The sequence below is a fragment of the Numida meleagris genome, chromosome 11, assembly GCF_002078875.1.
Source record: "Numida meleagris isolate 19003 breed g44 Domestic line chromosome 11, NumMel1.0, whole genome shotgun sequence".
Lineage (NCBI taxonomy): Eukaryota > Metazoa > Chordata > Aves > Galliformes > Numididae > Numida > Numida meleagris.
This window is the reverse complement of record NC_034419.1, coordinates 7572995-7592945: the sequence shown is the minus strand read 5'-3', so window position 1 is coordinate 7592945 and position 19951 is coordinate 7572995. Positions and strand designations below refer to the sequence as shown.

The 19951-nt window shown below is 34.9% G+C and overlaps 1 protein-coding gene across 8 annotated transcripts in view; it reads right to left on the bottom strand.

Annotated features, from left to right (window-relative positions):
* Positions 3338-19951, bottom strand: part of CACNA2D3 (calcium voltage-gated channel auxiliary subunit alpha2delta 3) — a 422632-nt gene continuing 406018 nt past the window's right edge. For all 8 annotated transcript variants that reach the window (XM_021409175.1, XM_021409173.1, XM_021409179.1 and 5 more), the window contains 3 exons: positions 5504-5616; positions 4616-4698; positions 3338-3748 (listed from right to left, as the gene is read on the bottom strand). In XM_021409175.1, the coding sequence (XP_021264850.1) occupies positions 3656-3748; positions 4616-4698; positions 5504-5616 (289 nt within the window). In that variant the 3' untranslated portion in view covers positions 3338-3655. The remainder of the gene's footprint in view (positions 3749-4615; positions 4699-5503; positions 5617-19951) is intronic.

Here is a 19951-nt window from a genome sequence, read left to right as displayed (position 1 = left end):
TCTGCACCCAAAGGGATAAACAGGCCAGCGCCTTGTTTTGGGGTTCTTGCTATCAGAAGAAAACTGAAACAGTCTCTTGAAGCCATTTACACAATGAAAAAAAATCACTGCTGCTTTTAATATCTTCTTGCCCTAGGCAATCACCTGCTTTGCCGAGCATATATATCGCAGAATCAGTCCTGGCAGCAAAATGCAGCGGGTCAGGCAGTCTCAGTGTCACAGAGACAATGAGGAGAGATAGCACAGCTGCAGAAGCCTGCCCGAGGCTCTCTGGCTTACAGGATTTTAGAGGTGTGTTTGCAGCACTGACAGTTATTGGCAGTCAGTTTTCCCACACAAAGCCATTTGAAAATGGTGTATCCATGCCTGGTCCTGAGCCCCCAAACAGCTTTTGTTGTATCAAGATTAAAGGAAGATGAGGCAGCTGGGGTTAATAAGTTGAAAATCAATGCCATTACCAAAGAGAGCAGAAAAGAAAAAACGAATCCAAGCCCTGTAGAAGCTGAAACTTTCAACTATGCCTCTTGCTGTGGTGAAATGTATTTTACAGTTCTCCTGGTTCTGTTTGGGTTTGATTTTAGATTTAGGGAGATAAAAAACTATGGATGATGTCTGAATTTCCTGTTTATTAAAAATGCATATAGTTTATCTACATGCAGCTGTATATATGCATATTGATACATCTGATTTCCGTTCAGCGCACTGAGCTTTAGATCAGACCTTGCATGACATTTTTAGGATTTGAAAGAAGTAGCATCTAGGATTAGTGAGGTTATGAAATTTAAATTCCACCTTCTGTGACCTGTTCTAAGTTATGGTATGACAGCACAGAACCACTTCACCGCATCTTCACACTTTCTCAGTGTTTCAGAGCTAATGATGACGTACAGAAGGGTAAACTCAACAGACAGGAACATTCCTGTGCATTAAGACGAGATCAGCTTTTCTGTAAAACTGATTCAAATAGCCCTTGGCATGCTTTCAGTCTGTGTCAGCTAGTTCCATCCCAGAAAACTCATAATCATTGTTTCTGTGTTTGGACATAGGCAGTTTGTATGGAAGCTGCTCTGAAGGCTGAGACATCTCACCAGCATATTAATACACCTCTCTGAGCTGGCTGGCCTCAGTGCCCAGAGACGTTTCCTGATAAATTTATTTTACTACTATAGATGCTGTCAATTAGATCAATTAATTAAGAGATCTCACAGCATTATCATCATACTTCTGTTGGTCTGTTTCATGCACTCGTGATTGGTAGCAGCAATGGAAAGGTCAACCTAAATGTTATTGACCGGTCTCGCTCAACTGCACAGGGGGACCTGCATAGGCAAGGATCCATAGATCTGAACCCCAGGCAAAATCTTTTCCAACCACTGACTTTCTGATGCAGGGTAAATTCACGTTCATAAAGTTCAGTGAGAATTAATACTAAATTAAAAAAGATGCCTTCATTAACAAAGAAATGACAGCTAATGAAATATGCCTTTGCACTTACCAACTTTTTTGTATTATTCTGTTTAAACAGTAAGTGGCTTCTGTACACCAGTACCTTCTGCCTATATAGCTTTTTCTTACTGCGTGAGAATAAACTGCCACAGTTTTTCTGAGCAATGTTCATTTGTACACTCATGTTTTCATCTCTTTAATAATATTGTTTTACACTGTCATTATCTTAATCTCTCTTGTTATTCTCTTACTCCTTCCTAATTACAAAACTGCCTCCCCTTACCAAAATTAAGGAATGAAATATTATACGGCATTTTCATCTTGGTTCAGTAGAAATAAAATTTCTCCTCCAATAGCTTTCTTTTCTCCATAAACAATGATGATTTGTACATCAGTCAGAATAAACATTTTTGTGCAGAGCTTTTCAATGTCTCTATTAAGAAAGTTTTTTATATACTTTTACTAACAAGGAATAACCACCTGGTATATAAGTATTACCCATTTAACTTGCATTGAGAAAAAAACAAGCATCTGAAATACAAAAACATTAAAAGGATGAAGTATTGTGCATTCTGGAAACTCAGAAGGAAGATCAGAAACTGAAATACTATTAGTAAAGTACTGAGATTAATTTTGGAGAGAATGATGGAGGATCATCAGAGAAAAACACAGCAAAAAACTGCCCAATATCTGTGTCAGTTCAAGTGTAGAAAATGCCTTGATCCATTCAGATCTTTGCAGGATCTGTATTGTTACATAACCAGAGGAAGTACCAGTGTATTTGAACCTATTAAAGCATGAAGTGGAAATTCTATTTTATTAGTCTTCCTCCTACTAGTTGCACAGTCATGCTTAAGATAAAGGCCCTCTCCCAGCAACATTTGTCCTTTATTCTCACCTAGGATACATAGCTTAATGTTAAAAGCATTCTTACTTCCAGTTAGGAAATCGCAGTCTTCTAGCATCAGATTTAGAATAGCATCATTTTATGCATCTAAACTTATGTATCTAATGCATTGCATGTTAGAAGCTGATGTTAGAGCAGGGTTATTCTCCTGATAAATCTCTATCTTCAGATAAAAATCCAAACATAAACTAGAGATTAACATACTTCAAAGATAAAGGTCCTCAACAAACATGTCCATAACAGGGACATTACTACCAACCACATGAGGAAATTCATTATATGATGGGTAAGATAAATAGCACTCTTCGTAGCTTCGGGCTTTTAAAGACTCCAAAAACTTGTTTCCTTTACCTTATATCCCTTATGTAGAAGAAAATAAAGCCTAGAATTAAGAAAGATTGGTCTTGATCTTTGCCCAGAGAGGGTAAGCCTCAATGCTTCTCAGTGAAAACCATAACAATTTCTGCTGACGCAGATGTGTCACAAGTCAAACTCTCTCTGCTTATGAATTTCCAGCAAGTCCTAGCTGACTCGCTGTGCATAGGGCAGAATACTAACAGAACAGTATCATCCTTTTATATACATTACAAATTCTAACAGATGAAAGTATTTAATTTTGCCATATGCAACCAAATCAAATGATCTGATGTAAGGCTTGCCCAAGTTAGGGAAAAGGCTTTAATCGGGCTTTGGCTCACTCTCTAAATGTGACTAAGATGTTTTATAGCTATTTCCAGAAAGCAAAACTTCACTATAAATCAACAAAGCGTATTACCTGCTCAGCTTCATATATGCACATGTGTTTCCTTGACTTAATAAAAGCTATTCTGCTTTATTATAAAAGCTAACTCCACATTTTCTATTCATTATCTTTTCAGAAACAGGCTAAGAGTACAAGAAAAACATATTTGGCTTAGTTTATTCCCTTTCCATTATCAATTAATAGAACAAATATATTATTGAACTTAAAATGCACTCTGAAACTGTGATTTTAATATACTTTATTGAAAAAGTACACCATTTTAAATTATTTTCAATGGGACAAAGCAATGATCATCTCTATCTACCAAGTCCTTTTTTGATGAATCATAACTACCATATGCCAAATTCACATCTGCATGACTAGCAAAGTAAAAAGATAAATCTTTTTTTTCAACACATCTTTAAGAATTTATATCACCAACAGTTTAAAATCATGAAATGCTGATGCTCTGACTATATTTCATATCCTCTATGTTGCACCATTTCCCAGTTCACAGTTTATCCATGTATTAGCATGCCAATTGAACACATCAGTCAATGTCACCTTGAGAAAACTGTCAATAGCAGAGGAAGAAGAACAAAAGGAGGCTTAGCGCTAAGACCTGGGACACCACCACATTCTCTGGCATTTTCCTGAAGAGGAAAAAAAGAAAGAAAAAAAAACAAAAAGGAAAATAAATACAAGTCAAGACTCTCAATTATGATATGTGAGAATTTATCAAACTGCATAAGCAGAAGATTGATACAAACAACAAAAGCTGTGAAATAAATACACTCAGAAAATAATACAGGCATTCATTTTCATTTGAACAAATTAGGCTACAGACTAAAAGAAAGCAGGATCAACAAGAATCATACAGTGTCCTCCATGTCACATTTTAGGTCTCATTCTACATTCCACTTCAGAACCAAAGGCACTAAAAAAGTTATTCTTGTGTAAAATGTGTGTCTATCGACTGCACAAACCACTGTCTCTGATAGAGACCACGTCCTGGTCTCTATCAGATCTCCTTACTGTCCATCAATACTATGGAGAACACAGGATAGTAAATATGAGTAGTGACTCGTCCCAAGAAATACTATGTGTAAACATAATGAATATTCCATCACTGTTGATACTGTGAAGTTAGTTTCCAAAATAAAAACATTAGCAGCCTAAAGTTCCCAGCCATCTCTAATGAGGAATCCTGTGGTGAGTGCTTAGACAAAGTGAGCTCTCAGATATTCCTGGCTGCCAGTCTGTGCTCATGGTCTACCATGTTCTATTCCATGATATAAAAAGTCTACAAAAGCAACAAGACAAGACACCATCTACAGGAGTACTAAGAAGATTTTCTGCACTTAGAGCATCACTTGCTTCCTTCAACTAAGTGTTCTGAGCATTCTGAATATTTTCTGATGAGTTTCATCTTTTAAGACAGCTTTCCTATTTACTTTTTTAAAAAGAAATAAAACCTCTTTTAGGGACCAAAATAATAAAAAAAAAAAGTAGAAACTTACTTCAGGGTGAAATCCATGGCAAGATTCTGGGCGTCTTCTTATCTTCTGAGATTTTAAACGTTCACATTTAAGGGATTCATTATGTACAATGTAGTTAAGGAAAGATCTTCTGAATGCTACATTTAAATGTCCTGAGTTCATTTGAGTGCTTTGAAATGCATACAGTGAAAATCTTTCAGCATCTTACTTTGTCCTTTCATTCAAAGATTCTACATGAGGTGTGTGGTCAACACAAGAATAATAATGTAATTCTACTGCTTTTGCCTCAGTGATCCATTGTTTAGACAGCATTGTTTGCACTTACACTGTTAACCTGTCTTTAAATAGCACCTGCAATAAAAGCGCACCGCTTTTGATAAAATCCAACTCACTGGAGAAAACAAATCCTGACAGACATAGAACAGCACAGAATAAAAAGTATGACAACTAAAAATCAATTGCTATATTTACTTTGCTATATTTTTGTACACTTGGAAAGCGGAATTCTGAAATGCTTTCAATGGTCCAGCCCAGTCTTAAAATTAAAAATGTCCATACAATCAGGAATTTCAGAAGTTCTAATATCAGGATCTCTAGCCTCAGAAAGAACATACGTACTTAGTCCCCAACATGAAAGAAGTTCAACTATCTAAAAATAGAAACTATGACCTTACGATACTTAAAAATGCATTTTAGTGTGTTTGCTTAAATTTTATTGGCTGTCCTAAATACCTAAACATGTGAATTCTCCTTGAAAGTAATGAAGAATGCATTCTCAGCTGGCTTAATTTCAACCAGCCCCAGCTGTGATGCATCCTTTGAAGTTCTTAAGTCATTTTATGTAAGAAGAAAATTTTCAGTGTTTTCATCTTGAATCTCTTCTTGACAACTCTGCAAATAAAAGGATATATCTTATTTCTATAGGTGCCATGGTAATTGGTGGGACAGAATCACAGAAGCATTCATTATCTACTACCACCATAAAGAGATTGCTGCTTGGGATTTGCTGGATTACAAAGGACCTGCAAATTAAAAGAAAATAATTAATGGTGACATTTTCTGTATTTCTCAACAACAGGCTTTATTAGAGTATTTTGAACTTGTCAGCAACACCTGTGTTACAGTCACAGATCACATTGACTTCATATATTGTACTAAATCTCTACATGTTACAGAAGAAGAGGGCTCTGGGCAATGCTTTGCTCAGCGGATAGAATATAGTCACGCATTTGGAGATGCACATAATGGTTGGTACACAGGTGGAATGGAACAGATAGGTTTATTCTGCTGATGTGTTAATGCCTGTCACCTTGAACTGGAATGCAGCTGAACTGCCAAGGAACTTATCTTCTTTTTATTTCCTTTGATACTGACTCTTCTCTCCTTAATTAATAACTTGCTATGTATTTATGATCTGGAATTTTCAAGTACACATGAAACCAATCTGCAAAAGTAAAACAGCTTCTTCTGCAACCAGATGGCAATAGCTCCAAGTCCCACCTATAGCCTCTAGAATCACGTTGGGGCTTTATTCAGTCTGGATCTTGCATGGCATGAAGAAACATGAATTGTTGAGACAGCTTTCATCTAGCATCCTGAGAGTCATTTTATTTCTAGGCCAATAAAACAGAGATTAAACCTCAAAATCTTCATAAGTGGGAAGACGTACTTTATAATAATGCCAATTATATGGTACAAATATGGTGATAACTCAGCACCACAATCAAATTAAGACAAAGTATGCAACTCAAAGGGAGAGAGAGAAATAAAGATATTGCTTCTAAGAAAGAAAGCACCCAGGGGAGACCAGGGAAGGAACCTGTGGGTACAGTTTAATGATCCACATAGTTGTAATCAGCTGAACTCTTCAGCACTTACAAAGAGAAAAGGGGAGGGTGGAAGGGCCAAGGAGGCATTGTTTAACCCTTTCTTTGAAATTCAGAACGCAAGAAAAAGAAAAGATTTAAGGCTCAGAAACAATTCTTCATAATTTCTTAAAACTTTAGATCAGGATTTATATATAATATTTACAATTTCTGCCAATAGCCAAGTATTCTTGAAATCTGAAAGTTCCAGGAATTAGGTGTTTTTCAGTGTGGTATACTGCTAAATGCACAGAACCTTAAGTGAGGGTTTGAGCACCAAGATGATGTGGAGAGAAACATTTTTCCTCAGATATCTTTGAGTAAAATACATATTGTCTTACTAAAATAACTCCTTGCATCTTCCAAAAATCACATAAGATGAAGTAGTGGAAGGGGTGGGGAATATTTGAACCTAGCTCCAGAAAAAAAAATAATTGGAAAATCTGCTATAAAAATGTTGCCAACAGAAAGATGAAACGCTTCTTAGTATTTTTTAAACTTACTAAACCTCCATTAAAATTACACTTAGAGTGATCTGCAGTGTGTTAGCTTTATGTTTATACATGAAATATACATTTATGGCATAACGTAAAAGGTTGAACTTTATAAATGCACCTACCAAACAGCTGGAGCATGTAGCAAGACTGACATCATTGTAACGGAGCATCTGTGGCTTTGTGGATTTGTGTGTGGGAGAAATGGGGCCAATAAAAGGAAAGGAGGGAAAATTCTTAATAGACAAGAATTGTACTGAATGGATTTCTCAAAACTATTATGAATAATTAAAACCTCAAAAGATGGGAAAGAAAAAAAAAAAAAACAAACCCAGCTTGATTTTATTCCCCAAAGTGGCACAATTTGGATGTTGTGCATTTAGAAATAGTCAGAATATTTATAATATTTATTGAATCTTTTAAACTAGTTCAGAAAAGGACATGAAAGACATAAAGTGTCATCACAATTAACTGTTTGCTAAATGATTCATTCCTCTTTGAGGACTGGCGAGTAACCAATACTCTGTTGTACTCAAGGTATTACAAAGTCCTTTTGTAACAACTACATTTGTGGCCCCCAGGTAAATGTTGAAGCATGTGAGGAAATGTGTACTATGCAGCTAGCCTGAATGTTACCATTTAACAAAAGGAGTACACAGTCCCCATTTCCCATTTCATTTTTTCTTTCACTCACTTCACCAGAGTGGCATAAGAGCTGTACAGTACAGGGTACTTCTTCCACATAGAAGAGAGGTAGAAGAAATAAAAAGGATATTGATATTTCTATCAATTCCCCTAGCTGGAATGAAAAGAAGAAAGTACTGCAATTCAGAAGAAAGTTTTCACCACAGAATTATGATGTTGAGAAGATTATTACATGGATTCTCAGACAAAATGGTCAGAAGCTTTAAAGGTTGGTAGGAATTATGTTCTACAGAAAATTTTGCTGGAAATGGTTATTTGGATGTCTATATCTGGATTTATGGAAATTATCAATTAAAGAAACTGCAAAGATTAAATTTATTGGGTTAAGGAAAAAAAACACCTTTCTAATTTTGCAACTGTAAGATAGACATCTACAATTTAGACTGGTTCATTTTACCAAACATTGGATATTTTTACAAATCTATAGTCAATTATATTTTTATATATACCTTTTACATTTCTATACTTCTATTACAGACATTTGTAAGGTGCCTAAATTTATGGTAACTGCCAAAGAACATGTGATTGTCATCCAAAGAACTATAAAAATCTGAAACTTTTGGCTCACTGAAATATTTTTTTTCCATCGCACATAATAAAATCTTAACAAATATTTTTCTGGAACATCTCATTGACCATATTTGAGAGAAATTCAAAAGAAAACTTTAAGTTTCATAAGAAGCAAATGTCTTCCCTTTCACAATTATCAAACCTAATCTTGCAATGAAGTTGTGAAGCTAAGTGCATGTCCTCACCAGTCATTGACTGTGAGGTCACAGGCAAAGGTGAAAAAAAGATATCACCAAGACAGAGGACTGAAGACAGAGGTTGAGTTGAGCAAATAATTGGGCAAAAAAAAAAAAAAAGAAGAAGAAAAAAGTCTTATTTAGCTTTCTTTTCTTGTAATAGAATGTGCATGAGCAAATTCAACTTCTTTCAGCTGCTCTAATTTAAGATCATTTTGCAGACATGAGATATTACCCTCACTAGATCATGGGCAAAGAAGTTTCTTCCCATCATTAGCCTCTTCAGTTGCTCTGTGACTATTTGGATAATTCACGTGGCACTGCTTCCATGCCCACCATCATCCCAGCAGTGTGTCTCCTTTCGGCATCTGACATTCAGCTTCCATGGTGACATGCACTTGCATATTTGAAACTCATTTTGAATGAATGTACATGCCAGTAGGTCTCAGGAAGTGAACATTCAGGGGAAATAAAATGTGCATATACACAGTCAGAAGAAAATCTTTTAAAAACTGAAATATTCCACCAAAATGTGTCATTGTGTATGCCAGGATTTAGTAGTGAGGGAGAAGAGCCTCTAACAAGGCAGCTTCCATGACTGCAGTGGAAAATAAAGCTACTGACAAAGTAATGAAAGAGGTTTTGTCTTTGAGGTAAGTTCCACTGTGAATCTCTGAAGTTTATATTACAATAAGCATTTCTGAACACCTGCTGGATGAGGTTGTCCTTTGTGTCTCTGGTAATATGGGAGCAAACAATCAGAAACAGACTAAGGACTCCTCTTGAACTTTATTGCTGTGTTAACAAATTAAAAGGAAATCTATGTTTAATGCCCATATTTAATGTTTATGGAGAATGTTTTGTGTTTAAAGGGTAAAGCTCTTTTTAAGTTAAGTAATGTAAATCTTTTGGTTTGAATCTTTTTCCTTTACAACAGTATCATCGTCGTTTGACAGCCATAGCATAGCAAAAGCATATGTCTCCATATAAAAAATATAACAAGCTGTCGTGGTTCCTCTTATGTTAAAGCCACACTGAGTCAATAAGAACCTTATTAATAATTTTTGCTCCATCTTTCATCCACTGAGGAACTGGCTTGGTTTATTTAAAGTGCCAGTCCAGAGGTTCAAAACAGGCTCAAACACAAACAGCTTCTTCACTTTGCTTTCCAGGGGAAGGTGAGGAAGGAAGAAATTTAATACTTGAAAGGAGTAGGAAAAAAACCTATTCATACCAAACTATTTTACTGATTAAGAAAAACTAAGAGTACAGAACAAACCTTCAAGAAAGTCTGAATTTTAAGTCAGAGCATTAGACAACACTTTTCTCGTTTGCACACACTTTATCTTTTCCTTTCTAACCTATTTCTGTATTAGCTCATATAGAACATCTGCACAAATATCACACACAATGAACTGGAAAATAAAATTAGCTTCATGCTTTACCTGGAAATAGAAATGTAGTTCTCAAGTATGCAAGTATATATTAATCTACTCCTTGAAAATTATTTTTTTTTCATTGTGGAATGAAACACTAAGTTGGAATTCATTCATAATTATATTTGCTAAAGTTGTGCTTATGAAGGCATGATAATAAAGCATGCTTTTAAGAAGTGAGTTATTACTGCATTGTAATTTCTTAAGATGGCCTGCAATTTTGAAAGCATCATAGAACTGTCACACACATCTTGGAGAGCAGTCATGCTGAGTGCTCATGTGACTTAGGTGCCTATGTTAGAACACTAATCATCTCCAATCTGAACAGAGTATGTGCAGACACACAAAAAATTCAAGGATAATTCAGACCAGGAACTTGGCTTTGGTGATCTGAATATCCTCTGCCTTCCTGTCTTCCTTTCTCTTTAATGGCAAAATAGTGATCCTGTAAAGAAAAGCAACCTGAACTTGGTGAAATGTGATGCCTAAAGGAAAGTGCAGACCACAACACCTGTTCTGAAATATCTAGCAAAGTATGTTAATACCTGATTTTTACATTCAAATCTCTTCCTTTTGCTTGTATATATGAGAGCTTTCACACAGTTACAATAAATATATGGCATACAATATTTTTTCTTCGATAAACTATGTTTTTTGTGTTTGTTTTTTTTTTTAATCTACTCCTTTCATAAATGGCAATTCTTTTTTTTGGTATGAGACTTACTTTCTCCTTTAAGGTGGAACAATTAGAAAACACACTCAAGTTTGTGGAGAAGGGACTGAGCAGACACCACCCTTGCTGCACAATCTTCATTCCACACCAAGTGCTTCTTTCTTTTCCTTTTTTCTTGAGACTCTGAATCTCTCAAGTGGCAAAGTATCAATAAGACAACTGGGAGAGAGACAAACTGCCTTGGAAAGGAGGGAGATGTTCAGAGCTGAGGGAAAGGGAAGGGATAATAGAACAACTTGTCTTGAAGTAAGAAGATGTGTTTTCTGGCCAGCCTGAAGATCACACTCTTCAGTAAGCCACTTATTGTCATTACTGCTTAAGGCAGGACATTGCTTCATGACCACCTGAGTTGCAAGGCACACACTCTGCATATGATAGGCTTAGCATCTTCTCTCCAATGCTGGCTTCAACCAGAAGCATTTTCCTAATATAAGTGTAGCCATAGCAGGCAGAACTGAGGAAATTCAGTTTCAAATACATGTCTCGTTCCGCTAAGCTGTCTTAACGTTTGTTTACTCTCCTCTGTTTGACTGTATCATCTGCTATTAAAGGAAATCGATATCACTGTAAACTGGCTTAGTCTCCGTATTTCCAAGCAGGAAAGCGAATCTATTTCTTTGTCCACTGGCATCCCAAATGCCATCACCGACTGAACTATTTTCCATTTCCTGGCTGAGAACCATGCTGCCATTATCTGGTGGCCAGTGACACTGCTACAGGACTTGTGTCAATGACGAAGACATAATAAATCTAAGTAGCATTCAGCAATCTCTGATTTTCAGATTAGTTTTCTCTTTCTTTCTTCAGACAATAACTGAAAAGTCTTTGAGGGAACAAAATGAATGACAGGGAACAGAGAACTATAATCATACAGGACAAGACTATGTTTGTGGAAACTAAAAGTTAGAAAAGGTATATTCCCTTATTCTGAAGAATGGAAGATGTTCCTTTGCAATCTGGAGACAATTTGAGTATGGCAATAACATTAAAAGCAATATAATTTATTTAAATACAGTGCTGCATGTTTTCAATTAAAACTTAATTAGTTCTATCATAGAGATACTGCACTGTTGTGCTTTATGCCACATATCTTCAGATCTAAGAATTATTGATCTATATGGTATATTTTACAATCAACTTCTATTTTTTAAAAATTTTACAAAAAATATGCTGCTATTTTGCCCATGCTCATGATGACAGATGCAATGGAGTCATGTACATGATGGCAATAAACATATGGCTTAGGTGGGATTTTAATCCTATAAACATTTAAATGGCTATTCAGATTCATATGTAATTTCATGATAGTGAGCTTTAACAGCCCAATTCAAGGAAAAAAATCCTTTAAGAATATTTTTCTTTTTTTTTTCTGTAATAATGGCAGGAATTCTAATATTATTGCTTAATATTACAGTGATGACTGTGGGACTTGCACTCAAATTATGACTGGAATAAAATCCCATTGTTGTGTTAGCATATGTCTTTCCTGCCAATACACAATCATATCAATCATTTTTAGGAGGTAATAAAAAAGATGTTTTAGCTAGCAGTTGTTTTGGCCATGAAGAAGAAGCCTACAAAGCCTGGAAGAATTACACTATGATTGTTTGAACTGAAAACAATTAGGGCAATATTTTCAAATTGGCAACCTAAATGCATGTACAAAGACTTGAAAAAATATTCTGAATTTCCATGGTATTCAACTCAGCCCCAAATGGGATGTTGAGCATCTCTGTAAATTCAGCCATTTCCCTCCAGGCCTTTCAGTGTATTTTTTTCAGTGCAGACCAGCACCATAGAAGTTTGTATATTTTGGATTAAGATTAGTTGTTACTTTGGGATTACATTTCATATATGTCAAATTCGATCATTCCTATTTTTCAGAGAAAGAAAAAACATTCTAGCACCAGGGTAGAGTGAATGGAAAATGTTGTGCATTCTGCACTCAAATATCTGTTGCTCACATAACTATTGGTTGCAAATGTTCAACCCTAATGGCCTGGAACAAACTTTAACCATTCAACTGAAATGCAGATATCTGCCCAACTACTGTCATGTGCTTTCCAGGCTGCTGGCTACATTTCCAACCCACATTTCTCTCACTTATCACATTTTTTAAACGAATGAATGAAATGCTTATCTCGCACTCATGCACTGGGCTACTTGTTTTTTGTTGTTGTTGCTTCTTTTTTTCCACCAAAAATAAATGGAGATAGGGAATGGAGCATCTTTAATGCAATTTATAGAAATAATACATATGCCATTAATAACATTTTTGAGAGCAGTTAAACTATATGAAAAAAAAAGATCTAGTCATTCTATCATATAGAAGGAGGTAGATAAGCTCTCTGGCTCAGGCCTGTAACCTGAGCCCAAGCTAAAATATTGCTACTACTACATATAGTCTCACTGACTTGAGCACAACTTCATGTCAGTATAAACATACCTACTCAAAGCAAAGTTCAGAATGAAGAATAAAAAGGAACAATGGAATCTTCACTGTTGCTGTAGGCTTAGAACACCAGAAAGTTGTTGCATGGTCGGTAACCACTTTGTTTCATAGAACTGTAACATCATTAAGGCTGGAAAAGACCCCTAAGATCATCTAGTCCAACTGTCAGCCCTTTCAGACAGGAAACTCCAAAAGTGCCATTCATATCACATTATCAGGAACTGGTTTCTCATAAATATCTTCAGCTTCAAAAATAGTACCTTACCAATCCCCCATTAGAAACTTTACAAACACTCAAAAGTTTTGAATACATTGAATTTGAAATTTACAAAAGGACTTTGCATAATGAGGAATGTGACAACCTTCCTCAGGTTTCTATTCCAGCTGCCCACATTTGTGATGATGTATGATAAATAAAATTTCAGATCACTAGGTTTAAAGTGAACTGCAAAACTTTTGCAAAGATATCAAGCTCAGAATTACCACAGACTTTAAATATCAGTCAAAGTTGATGTCTCTGAACAAATCTGAGCTCACTTTTGAGAGCGTGGTATAACTGTGTCTCCATAGGCAGAGTGGGTACCCAATTTTGTGATAACTGTTTAAAGTAATGGGTATGAAACAAATCATATCAGAGGGCTCTTTTAACTCAAGTGTTGCTTTCTGACAGTGGCAACAGGTTAGCAAGAAGATGAGAGAATATAATTCTGCTGTGTTAGCCAGTGTGCGTTTTTTAGCAGAGCTTTTGAGCCATACTCAAGTAGCTGTGTTTCATATTGAGAGACATCTCAGATATTTTAAAATGTTAGATGATGTCTAAGCTGAATTCTGAATATAAAGATTAAAAACTTAGTTGATTTCCTCTGACTTATGAAGGCTCATAAATATCACATGGTATTTTAAAAGTTACTTTTGTATTGCACATGTGCTAACTACTCTTTTTCACAGCTTTGGGTCTAGAAAGCACTACAAAGCTGCAAAGAAGCAATTTACTACTGAAGACTATTTTGCCAGTATAAATAAACCACCTGTCTCAATGCCATGATGGTTAGCTACTAGGAGAATTGGATTCTAGGAATACAGAATATAAGAATATAATAATTAAGAATTTGTTTATTGGTCATTTCTACCTATATATAAACAGAAGAGAGAAATTCTGACACTATATGGAATAAGATCAGACACATAAGAAAAATACAATTTTGATCAGTACTGGCTATCCCTGCATTAGCAGATAAGGTGGCATAATAGCAACAGATCTATCCGAAACATGCAGTAATAAAGATTTAATGTCTACCTTCTTCACACCATGGGGGTATATTTCAAACTTGCTTGTCTTGTTGCCTGAACAGAGCAACCATTAGTGGTAAGATATATTAAACTTTTGATTTAATTTCATCTAGAAGAAATCAAGCTGGAATTCTCCAGGACTGCCCTGATGCAAAAACTGAAGTATATATAGCAAAGATGATTGGGACTTTCATTTAAAAATCTGTAATAAAATCTAGAACTAAAATGCTCATTGGATGTTTCCACAGTGTGCTTTGAAAGAATGCTGCTTTTATAGATATGAAGTAATGACTGGGGCGACCACATCTGAAAGAATTGTGTGCAGTACCTGTCATCATCTCCACATATGTATTATGTAAGGAAATTTAAAATTCTGTTTTATTTAAGGAAATGTATAACTGTTCCCTTGTATAGAATTCAAATATTAAGATTCATGGTGTTTTTCCAACATAAAGGTTATTAAATATCTGTTAAACTCCAAAGTTCACTATAAAGAGAAGTGTTAAACATACGGATGCCTAAGTTGCGTTTGTATTGTTTTTCATTAATCAGGCTGTATTATATTGTGAATATCTTATAAACTGACATGAGTTCCCTAGTATTAGCAATTCTTCACAAGTGTACCTGGCTTTAAAAATTCATGGCAGTGTTTTCCAATTTTAATAAGTTTTCTCATTCCAAATAACCTTTGATATGTATATTACTACTCAGCTGAATATATTATGACATTCACATAACATTTTAAATCTCCTGTCATTACAAAGCATCCTTTCACTGTGTCAGCTTCTATCTATCATTTGTTTAATATTTATTACTGCTTGTTTAAAATGTACAATTATGTTACTTTTAAGCAGTGGTAATATTTACATTTTATAGCACTACTGAGCTTAACTATGAACACCGAATGGTGGATATCACCACCTTCCCACATATAAGTTTTATATGTAAACATCTCAAGCAGTTCAGCTGTGGGATATTTGGAGGATATAAGTAGGGAACTGAAGAGCAAAGAGGTGTAGCACATCTCATCCTACTTGTCAGAAAAAAAAAAAAGTACACTGAAACTAATGAAAACATCAATGGATGGAATTGCTAGGAAGTCACGCCATGTATCTCCAGGGTTTTAAAGTACTTACAAATGAACCAAGTGGTGCAGTGTTCACCAGTTCAGTGCTATGAAGTTCCCTAATGAAAACATTTTATTTAACTGCAAGAAAAGACCCCTGTACATTTCCTCATCTTTCTCTTCCTTCTATGGAAACCTCATCACATTCATTACATATTCCTTGTCATTAAAAACATCCTTTGAAAAAGAAGATTACTGTGGTCAGATTAATTTTTTACTTTAATTTTTGATCCATAGTGTCTTTTTTATTCTTTAGCCTTTTCATGACTGCTACAATGCCAAAAAAATTGCAAGAGAGAAACTGAATTAGCAAATAGAGATGTGCATAGCTTTTTCAACTAGATAAGCAAACTCCAAGGTATTTGTTCCCTTTGGAAAGCTTTGATACAAATAAAAACAAGAATAATAATGAATAACTATATCCAATTTCTTAAAAGAAAATAGTAATTTACAGTGTTTCCTAAACTGGTCATTAAAAATATACATTATCAAAGGGTAGAGATAAAATTACCCACACAGTGGCTTTAAATTGCACCTGCATGCCAAACAGTGTAATCACTGTTGCTTTTGGAGTGAAGAGAAACTTACTCAACATACAATTGTTGACGTGTTGGTAACATGATATAGGATTTTACACTATGTATAAAGACCTTTAATAAAGAATTCTACCAGTCTAGGTTGCATAATTTGATACTTTTTGCAAAGAAAGCAAAAAGAAACAGTCTTTGGGGGTCTCCTGGATTTTAAGGGTTTTGATTACCACAAGGTTCTTCAAAAGCTGATGTTGCTCCAGAAACCTCTTAACACGTAAGTGCTCTGCGAGTCTGGAAGATCCCAATTTCAAAACAGAGGCGCACTTGAGACTTAAACGATAAACTACTGAGGTATGTGAAACATTGACTCTCCTTCGTAGATACTCCTTGACTTCAACGAACATCTAAACAAAACTCTCAGAGATTAAGATCTGTCCACCATTCCTAAGGTCACCAGTGTGACTACAGTACACCTTTGATTCCAAATGAGCATAGGTCAAAACCATTTATGTGCATGGTATTGTGTGTACTTGGCATGGTTACCAAAAAGCAGCTATATAAAAACATACAGTCTAAACATAAAGTATAGTGAAATGCAGAGAACATTTGCTTTCCTTCAGGGTCATATAAGATGGATACAGTAAAATGAATACAACATAAGATGTCTTCGAGAAGGCTGATTTACTGCCCAAACTACCCCAGGAAATCTACAGGAATATTCTGATGAATGTATATAGAGCTCCGAATGAGAAGAAATAGGCCCTTGATGCTTTGCTTGTTTTATGTGGCAAGCTGATTTGTTTAGAAGTAAACTAACTACATCTGAAAAGGCAAATGATTATTTATTTCATGGGAAATTGAACTGCATATTTATTTACACATTTTAAACACGATCAAGTACAGCAGTTTGGCAAGCTTCTACTGAGCAACAAATGCAGAAACATTTTAGCAAACGATGGCATAGCTCAAGATTAAGCGGTTTTTAAAAACCATTACCATTTTAATGTCCACAGATTGCACCATTCCTGACACTAAAATGCTCATGCCCTGAACAATCTGAATCTAATTTGTACTGTTATTTATCTTTTACTGCCAAATAAATGCAATCAGTGGACAAATCTTAAATTTGCCACTAAACATTCACACAAATGGTTCAGCCTCATCCTGAACAATAATTCCATCATGACCAACTTCTTTTTATTGACAATGAACAGAACACAATGTTCAGCCAAATATACAATACCTAGGCCAGTATTTAATTAATTAAGCAATTCCTATCTATTTAACAGTTAATTTATATGTGATATACAATAAAGTAAATGGAACACTCACGTTACATCTTGCATATATAAAACCAGTGTAGAAGTCTTTCCAGGAGTTAGGATGATTGTAGCTATATATTTCCTTGCTTCTCTACTGAGCGTATACCTCTCTGATTTTTACTTTTCTCTTTATTTTATGTCTTAAGTTTATGCACAAAGAATCAATTGGAAAAAATCAACTGGAAAAAAAACCGAAACATTTCTTTATGCTTATGGTATTGACCTTGTGGACCTATGACTACTTCAATTTGAATAGAAGGGCACTTTGCCTTTTGGGTCACTGGAAGCACTTGATCTGCATTCAAGTCTAGTATCTCATCACACAAGAACATGAGAGGTTAAAAGAGCAGATTTTAAAACATTTGACTGTGCAATTGCTGTTTGATTAGCATACTCATAGCTTCTATAGTTGCACATGTAAATTTGGCAAGCATGAACTCAAATGGTTCCTTGTAATTCTAATATACATACTTAATGTATTAATAGATCATTTTATTTAGTAAGTTGTTGGATCTACAAAAGATTGTTTATATCCACATTCATGAGTTAACAATACAATTAATGGTGTTTTCCCAACTGAAACTAAGTAAAAATATTAGAATCCTCCATAAATGAGATTTGCAATTAGAGAAAACATTTTTTCTGTTTGTTCTAAAAATTGATGAGTGGATACATTAAAAATGTCAGGTAACTGATTTGGTCAGATAGACTAAAATCCTTTCTAATTTATACCAACAAAATATGATTCTTAGTGGTCTTAAATATCAGCAATTAAACTGTAATGCAAAGAACAGCAGAAAGCAAAAACTGGTCATGCATCTGGTGAGAATTGCTGGAGAACTTTAGTTGACATACTTGCATTAAAAATTGGCTAACACACTGGAACAATACCTCATAAAACTGCAAAAGCATTGAGATGCTACGTTAGTCAAAGACTTCAAATCTAATGCCTAATAATAATAAAAATACCAACCAACCAAACAAACAAACAAAAAAAATGAGAACCAACCAACCAAACAAACAAAAACTACATTTCCAAGCAGTAGAACTTCTTTAAAACCTACATCAAGAGCCATCAGTGTATTTCTGACTCTTTAGCAATTCAGTGTTTCCAGTACTGAAGCTACCATGGAACATTTATCGGTCTATCATCTCACTTTTCTGATGCATCGCCTTTTTTCCTTTTTCTTTTTCTTTTTCTTTTTCTTTTTTTCTTTTTCTCCTTTTCCTTTTTCTTTTCCTTTTTCTTTTTCTTTTCCTTTTTCTTTTCATTTTTCTTTTCCTTTCTCTTTCCTTTTGTCTTTCCTTTTCTTTTTCCTTTTTCTTATTATTTTGCTATAAAAGGGATTAGCTTACTGGAAAATATGAAAGCATTTCATATTTTTTAAAAATCTCATTTTTTCTCTTTTGTTGACAGCACATAGAAAATGTGGGTTGACTTATTTTTGATTGTTCTTTAAATAACAGATTAATTTAATAATTGTTGGGATATTGAATAACAAAAAATTATGGGGTTGGAAAGCCAAACCCTGACCCTAATGACATTCTTACGTTAATTCTTGTTTTCTTTTAGGCTCCTGCTTTCTTAATAAAACCTATATTTTTGAAAATCAGTTTTAAACACTGCAAATTATCCCAAAGTAGTATTTATTTTTTGCTAGTAAGAGATAAGTTTACATATAGAGAGTGTACTTTATATATCTTTATATACTTAGTGCCTGACTCAAGTCAATTTCAGTCTATAGGTGCCTTTCCATTGCTAGAATAAGTTTTGAGAGATGACTTGCAAAGGTGATCCAGCCATTTATGAAGTAATTAGCATAAATCACTGAGTATGATTTATTTGTGAGGATACTTTAAGTGTAAGCATCCATCATTAAAAGTTTGAGCCTTTATAAAACCAAGGTTCAGTTTTCCTAACTGTAGTTGGTAACTGTTTCCCTTCGATTAAGCACTGTGAAGTGCTGAGTATTCCAAGATCAGTAACAGCATATTCAGTATTGAATAAAACTGAGCCCTTGTCTCTCACCACATGACCCTGTTGACAATGACTGTGACTTTGTTAGCAATAGCACAGTATTTGTACTCCAAAATATCTTATCTAAGTAACACTCTACAGTTTCAGTTAACAGCAGTCACCATCTTTACCTCTACTCTGCAACTGTTTTTATTCTCTTTTTTCAGACAAGGGCTCTCTTGTGCCTGACACTGTAGGAAAGAAGGATAGTGACTTGAATAAGTAACTTACAACAAAAATTTCCTTGCAGTAGAGTAGTGCACAACTTCTAGTTCCAAACCTGTTCACAGTATACTGACTTTTTCCAGAGTGTACTTGAAAGGAAGTGATTATTCTACAATATTAGCATGGGTGAATGTTCAGCTAAATATTTACATACCTCTTCTATTTGTAATCAATGTTGGAAAGTATGCATCATAAATAGATTAATCTGTAACACAATCCAAGGTGGGCACATTAAAATATTCCACTGTCTCAAAGGGAGGTGAATTGAGCCCCATGTACACAATAGACACTGTTCAGATGTATTCACTGAGCAAAGCATCAGTTCACAACTCACTGCATATAAGGCTGAACCCTAATTTTGAGTGATTGAGCTCATCATTCTTAAATTACAAGTGTTAAGCAACACGCTTGTA